At 51.0% G+C, this 7,804-nt stretch overlaps 1 protein-coding gene across 1 annotated transcript; it reads left to right on the top strand.

The window, feature by feature from the left end:
- The first annotated feature begins 547 nt into the window (after window positions 1-547).
- Window positions 548-4,005, top strand: LOC109745079 (heat shock 70 kDa protein 4). The gene is made up of 2 exons (XM_020304217.4): window positions 548-960; window positions 2,018-4,005. The coding sequence occupies exons 1-2, from the start codon at window positions 750-752 to the stop codon at window positions 3,751-3,753; spliced, it is 1,947 nt and encodes a 648-aa protein (XP_020159806.1). The 5' UTR covers window positions 548-749; the 3' UTR covers window positions 3,754-4,005.
- Window positions 4,006-7,804: the final 3,799 nt, after the last annotated feature.

Here is a 7,804-nt window from a genome sequence, read left to right as displayed (position 1 = left end):
CCCTAACCAAGATCGGGTAGCAGTCCAGGGACCGCCCCTTGATCGATCTGAGTCGAGGGATCACGGAGAATCTGGGGTAGGGAAGATGAATCTCTACGGCGGCTGGGAGTCGCCACCGAGAGGAGAGGAACCCTAACGTGAGGGAAAAAGACTTCCAGAGCCCGGAAGCTATCATTCAAAAAAAAAGGCATGTACTAACATACGTGGGCCGAGACTAGGCCTGGCCCAATTACCCGTGCAGGCCGAGGCAGGCTTGGCTAGGACGATTGATGTGATTCTAAAAAAAACGATTGATGTAAAAAAAAAGAACTACTAGAATCAGGTTTTTCCTTCCGCGCGTCCTACCCACCCGACGCGTGCTCCTACCACCGTCTCTCCACAGTAGCCTACCATGCTCGTGCACATTGTAGAACCTACCAGCACCACCAGAAGCGCCCGCGCGTGGGCCACCCCACCCCACCCCACCGCCACCCCGCCCCGCCCCGCACACTCCGGACCCTTCCAGAACCATCACCCCCCTCCCCGATCCGACGGCCAGGATCGCACGCGCCAGAACATTCCAGACCCGGCCGCCCGCCGCCTCCGCCATAAAACCCCGCCCGTCTCCGGCCCTCCCTCCCCACTTCCGTTCGAAATCGAAATCAGAGAGAGGCAAAGCAAATCGCACCAGGCAAACTCAGAGGGTCTTCCGGCGAACCCCAAAGCGAGAGAGCGAGCGAGCGATTCCCAGGAGAGGAGAGGAGGCGGAGATGGCCAAGGGCGAGGGGCCGGCGATCGGCATCGACCTCGGGACGACCTACTCGTGCGTCGGCGTCTGGCAGCATGACCGGGTCGAGATCATCGCCAACGACCAGGGCAACCGCACCACGCCCTCCTACGTCGCCTTCACCGACACCGAGCGCCTCATCGGCGACGCCGCCAAGAACCAGGTCGCCATGAACCCCACCAACACCGTCTTCGGTACGTGCCTGCCCCCGTCCCTCCCTCCCTCTCGACCTGCTGCGTATCATGCGTCGTCTGTTAGAGATCTCCGTGGTTGCGCGCGGTCCCTATTATGTTCTTACGCGCACGATGTGATATGATTTGTGCTGAATAATCAGATGTGGCTGTTGCCGAATCCGTCATGCAGTGCCTTGTTTCTGAGATTAGTTACAGATTTATTATTGGTTCATATCTGCATGTCTATTCTCTGTTGTTTGGCATGCTGTAGTCCCCTGTTTCTGAGATTTGTTCTATGTCAGATTCTCAAATTAGATCCTTAGGAATGGATGGCTTGAATTAAAGTTGGGATGCTGCCTTATGACTGAAAATACGCTGTAGATCTAGTCTTATTTAAATCAGATGTAGCTGCTGTCCAATCTGTGTTGCAGTCCCGTCTTTCTCTGATCTATCACAGAATTTATTATTAGTTTATTGGCATGGCTGCTCTTTGTTTATACTGTTCGAAATGCTGTTATTTTCTTCTTCTAAAGGTACTCAGTTGTTTGTTCTGCATGGTTCAGTAGTAGATCCTTCCGAATGGAGGGCTAGACTCAAGTTGGGTGGTTGAAATTATGCTGCAGATGAAAATTAGTTCTACTGTAGTATACTAGATTCTCAAGTTTTACATCCTTCTGAAAAAACTACTTGAATTATGTCGTTAGGCTACCTTAGGATTGAAATTATTGAATCATATTTTGTTATTGATTGAGAATCATATTTCGAATTGAACATTTGTTTCGCTCTATCGTTACATTCTGAAATTAAATCCTTCAGAAATTTGGGTTTGAATTATGTTTGCAAGCTACCTTAGGATTGAAATTATGCTTGTTAATTTTAAATTTCTGTTCTCGGTTATCCTTCTGGAACAGTCCCAGTCTGCAGTAGCTTACTGAATGCACCTCCTTGTTCTGAAGAAACAGCTTGCTTGGATTATTAATCTCTGTGGAATCTTGAAATGTTCTACTTCATTTCAGTACGCCAAGCTCATTGTTGAACCATGCAACTCAATGTTCTGTTCCTCTGTTTCTGCTTGCAGATGCGAAGCGGCTGATTGGCAGGAGGTTCTCTGACCCCTCCGTGCAGAGTGACATGAAGCTGTGGCCCTTCAAGGTCATCCCTGGCCCTGCAGACAAGCCCATGATCGTTGTCAACTACAAGGGTGAGGAGAAGCAGTTCGCAGCGGAGGAGATCTCCTCCATGGTGCTTATCAAGATGAGGGAGATCGCTGAGGCCTTCCTCGGCAACTCTGTCAAGAACGCCGTGGTCACCGTTCCGGCCTACTTCAACGACTCCCAGCGCCAGGCCACCAAGGACGCCGGCGCCATCGCCGGGCTGAACGTGCTGCGCATCATCAACGAGCCCACTGCTGCTGCCATCGCCTACGGCCTTGACAAGAAGGCGACCAGCACCGGTGAGAAGAACGTCCTCATCTTCGACCTTGGTGGTGGCACCTTCGATGTGTCGCTGCTGACCATCGAGGAGGGCATCTTCGAGGTGAAGGCCACCGCCGGTGACACTCACCTGGGTGGGGAGGACTTCGACAACCGCATGGTGAACCACTTCGTCCAGGAGTTCAAGCGCAAGCACAAGAAGGACATCACCGGCAACCCCCGCGCTCTTCGTCGTCTCCGCACGGCGTGCGAGCGTGCCAAGCGCACGCTGTCGTCGACGGCCCAGACCACCATCGAGATCGACTCGCTGTACGAGGGTGTGGACTTCTACACTACCATCACACGGGCTCGCTTTGAGGAGCTCAACATGGACCTCTTCCGCAAGTGCATGGAGCCGGTGGAGAAGTGCCTCCGCGACGCCAAGATGGACAAGAGCACGGTGCACGACGTGGTGCTGGTCGGTGGCTCCACCCGTATCCCCAAGGTGCAGCAGTTGCTCCAGGACTTCTTCAACGGCAAGGAGCTGTGCAAGAGCATCAACCCCGACGAGGCAGTGGCGTATGGCGCCTCCGTCCAGGCTGCCATCCTGAGCGGAGAGGGCAACGAGAAGGTGCAGGACCTGCTGCTGCTCGACGTGACGCCTCTCTCCCTGGGTCTGGAGACCGCCGGCGGCGTCATGACGACGCTCATCCCGAGGAACACCACCATCCCCACCAAGAAGGAGCAGGTCTTCTCCACCTACTCGGACAACCAGCCGGGCGTCCTGATCCAGGTGTACGAGGGCGAGCGCGCCAGGACCAAGGACAACAACCTCCTGGGCAAGTTCGAGCTCTCCGGCATCCCGCCGGCGCCCCGCGGTGTGCCCCAGATCACGGTGTGCTTCGACATCGACGCCAACGGCATCCTGAACGTGTCTGCGGAGGACAAGACGACGGGGCAGAAGAACAAGATCACCATCACCAACGACAAGGGGCGGCTGAGCAAGGAGGAGATTGAGAAGATGGTGCAGGAGGCGGAGAGGTACAAGGCGGAGGACGAGGAGCACAAGAAGAAGGTGGACGCCAAGAACGCGCTGGAGAACTACGCCTACAACATGCGCAACACGGTCAAGGACGACAAGATCGCCTCCAAGCTCGGCGCGGACGACAAGAAGAAGGTTGAGGAGGCGATCGAGGGTACCATCAGCTGGCTGGACGCCAACCAGCTCGCCGAGGCCGACGAGTTCGAGGACAAGATGAAGGAGCTGGAGGGCATCTGCAACCCCATCATCGCCAAGATGTACCAGGGCGCCGCGCCGGACATGGGCGGCGGCATGGGCATGGACGAGGACATGCCGGCCGGCGGCGGCGGCGCTGGCCCCAAGATCGAGGAGGTGGACTAATTTGTTGGTCCGTGCCCGTGGTGGTCTCCGGTCTGCGCGCTCCTTGATGGGTTCGCTGTCTCGGTGTCCGTCCTTTGGATGGCGCTCGGTGGTGTCAGTCGTCTGTCGTTGTGTCATCTAGCTGGAAGTAGTAGTAGTCGTTCGATGGAGTCGTTGGTCTGAAGGACATGATGGATCATGATGTTTGCTTTGGTTTGGAACCCTTGAAGCTTAGAGCTTCTCGTTTTTAAGTTTGAATTTGGTGCTTCCCTACTTTTGATCTTTTCTGGCTCTGTTTTATTTTTGTTCATCTGTGGTTCTGTTTTATTTATGTTCATCTGTGGCACACGGATGACGCAGTCATGCAGACAAGGCAGCTGCTGGACCATGGGGCTTTGCCCTTCGGCATGGTGGAGTTTGCAGCTTGTGCAGTCACTGGGTATAGTCACCAATGCAAATAGTGTAGTTCGATCACCGTCTTTTGGTTGCCGCTCTCGTCGTCTAGCAGGAAGCAAATAGTGTAATTCGATCATCGTGTTTGCTTTTGCTTGTTCTGGTTTGGAGCTTATTGTGTTCACTGTTACGGACTTGCCGGTGGCAATTTAGAGGGTGCTTGATACATTTTAGTCCCACCACTAAAAATAGTGGGACTAAAACTTGCTATCATTTATGCTTGGATTCAAATACTAAAGAGACTAAAATCAAGTTAATGAGCACGAACTCTGTGTTAAAGGAGAGGAGTTAAATAAGGAGAGAACTAATTCATATTTTTAGTAGGGATACCCTGACTAAAGAATTTTAGTCTAGTTTTAACCCCTCTTTAGTTAGGGGTGCTTGGAACTTTAGCCTCTTAAAAAGACTATTTTTAATTAGATTAAAATAAGTCCTCCGGATTCAAGCACCCTCTTAGATTGATTGTTGTAGCAGTGAATATGATAGAAGCAAGCGATACTGACAGATTGCTCATGTTATCTTTTAGGGGATAGAGTAGCAGTGAATATGATACACGTAGACTTTTTTTTTGCGGGTGATGATACACGTAGACTACTCATGGTTTTTTAGGGATCAATAATAAGTGAGCCCTTGATATCGTGCGTAGTTTGTGCCGTTCTTGCCGATACCTGTGCTGCTGTGTCTGCAGGTTTTTGCATTGAATTGTGCCTTTGTTTCGCCTTTTGCCTGCATATAATTGAAAATGGTGGAGTGGCAGAATTACTATTGTATAATTTGCAATTTTTGTTGCCTTATGTCGAACTAGATTTTCTTAGAATTAAGTCAGTAACTCTGTCAAACTTCGCTTGTTTAGAGGGCAGAACTACGACTGGCTTGGATCTGTGCTTGTAGTCGTCGCTAGGTGGTCTACGGACCTGGATGTAAATTTTACTTCTATTTTCTGTATTACCTTGACAGTTAATGAATAGATCGGAAGTTTTTTTGAAAAATTTCAAAAAAAGCCATTAGGCTCAACTACATTGATTGTATTCACTGTGATTTGAGTATTGTCGGTTTGGTGACAAATTCACAAACGCATGTGACGTCTTTGTGTTCCTCCACCACCTCCTACCTTGAAACTGATAGTACTTTAGATTGGAGTAGGCTAGAGACTTCCCGTAGTCTTACCTTCATTTTGAGTTGATGATCCCCGCCGAGGTGGCCATGGTAGATGGCTATGGCGGTGATGGCAGAGTGGGCGAGGTGGTGGCGACGCTTTCCATCAGCACTGTGCGAAACCTAGATCGATAGGTGTGTTGGTGGAGTGTGCGGCTGCGCGACGAACCTCGTGTTGCGTGCCGCCGGCCCCTACCTCTTTATATTGAGCAGGTGACAGGGGGCCCGTTAACCATTGTGAGTTGGGCGCCCCCGATCACGGCGCGAATTTAAGGGCCCGGTGGGCCGTTGGGCCCACACGGGAGGAGATCAACCTAACATTCTCCCCCCTTGATCTCAACTTTACTTTTAACCATGTATTTTTATTTTACTCGTTTCATCACAAATCAATACGTAGAACATGTTTCATCGTCACAGCTCAATTGCCGATAAAATCAGACAGTTACAACATAACTCTCTGTTTTGAAACAAATTCTGTTCCTTTTGGGCCTCTCAATTGCATGATTTGATATCTTTGTAATTCTCTTCGAATTTTCGGTTTGGTTTGGCCAACTAGATTGGTTTTTCTTCAATGGAAGAAATGCTTAGCTTTTGGTTCAATCTTGCGGTGTCATTTCCTACTGACAGTAGGGGCAGCAAGGCACGTATTGTATTGTTGCCATCGAGGATAAAAAGATGAGGTTTTCATCATATTGCTTGAGTTAATTCCTCTACATCATGTCATCTTACTTAATTCGTTACTCTGTTCTTCATGAACTTAATACTCTAGATGTAGGCAGGAGTCGGTCGATGTGTGGAGTAATAGTAGTAGATGCAGAATCGTTTCGATCTACTTGACACGGACGTGATGCCTATATTCATGATCATTGCTTTAGATATCATCATAACTTTGCGCTTTTCTATCAATTGCTCGGCAGTAATTTGTTCACCCACCATATTATTTGCTATCTTGAGAGAAGCCTCTATTGAAACCTATGGCCCGCGGGTCTATTTTCCATCATATAAGTTCCCGATCTACTATTTTGCAATCTTTTACTTTCCGATCTATAAATGAAAAATACCAGAAATATTTACTTTATCGTTTGTTTAGTTTCATCTATCTCTATCAGATCTCACTTTTGCAACTAACCGTGAAGGGATTGACTGTTGGGAATCGTAGCATAATTTTAAAATTTTCCTACGCTCACCAAGATGCATCTATGGAGTCTACTAGCAACGAGGGGAAGAGAGTGCATCTACATACCCTTGTAGATCGCGAGCGGAAGCGTTTCAATGAACGTGGATGACGGAGTCGTACTCGCCGTGATCCAAATCATCGATGACCGAGTGCCGAACGGACGGCACCTCCGCGTTCAACACACGTACGGTGCAGCGACGTCTCCTCCTTCTTGATCCAGCAAGGGGGAAGGAGAGGTTGATGGAGATCCAACAGCACGACGGCGTGGTGGTGGATATAGCGGGTCTCCGGCAGGGCTTCGCCGAGCTTCTGCGGGACAGAGAGAGGTGTTGCAGGGGAGGAGGGAGGCGCCCAAGGCTGTAGGGTTGCTGCCCTCCCTCCCCCCCCTTTATATCGGCCCCCTGGGGGGGCGCCGGCCCTGGAGATGAGATCCAAAGGGGGGGGGGGGCGGCGGCCAAGTGGGGGGGGAAGGGGTGCCTTGCCCCCCAAGGCAAGGGGGAAGCTCCCCCCTAGGGTTCCCAACCCTAGGCGCATGGGGGGAGGCCGAAGGGGGGCGCCCCAGCCCACTAAGGGCTGGTTCCCTTCCACTTTCAGCCCACGGGGCCCTCCGGGATAGGTGGCCCCACCCGGTGGACCCCCGGGACCCTTCCGGTGGTCCCGGTACAATACCGGTAACCCCTGAAACTTTCCCGGTGGCCGAAACTTGACTTCCTATATATAATTCTTCACCTCCGGACCATTCCGGAACCTCTCGTGACGTCCGGAATCTCATCCGGGACTCCGAATAACTTTCGGGTTTCCGCATACATATATCTCTACAACCCTAGCGTCACCGAACCTTAAGTGTGTAGACCCTACGGGTTCGGGAGACATGCAGACATGACCGAGACGCCTCTCCGGTCAATAACCAACAGCGGGATCTGGATACCCATGTTGGCTCCCACATGTTCGACGATGATCTCATCGGATGAACCACGGTGTCGAGGATTCAATCAATCCGTATGCAATTCCCTTTGTCAATCGGTATGTTACTTGCCCGAGATTCGATCGTCGGTATCCCAATACCTTGTTCAATCTCGTTACCGGCAAGTCTCTTTACTCGTACCGCAATGCATGATCCCGTGACTAACGCCTTAGTCACATAGAGCTCATTATGATGATGCATTACCGAGTGGGCCCAGAGATACCTCTCCGTCACACGGAGTGAGAAATCCCAGTCTCGATCCGTGCCAACCCAACAGACACTTTCGGAGATACCCGTAGTGCACCTTTATAGTCACCCAGTTA

This window comes from Aegilops tauschii, chromosome 1 (genome assembly GCF_002575655.3).
Source record: "Aegilops tauschii subsp. strangulata cultivar AL8/78 chromosome 1, Aet v6.0, whole genome shotgun sequence".
Taxonomy (NCBI): domain Eukaryota; kingdom Viridiplantae; phylum Streptophyta; class Magnoliopsida; order Poales; family Poaceae; genus Aegilops; species Aegilops tauschii.
The sequence above is the reverse complement of the archived record's forward strand: the minus strand, read 5'-3'. Positions and strand labels throughout refer to the sequence as shown.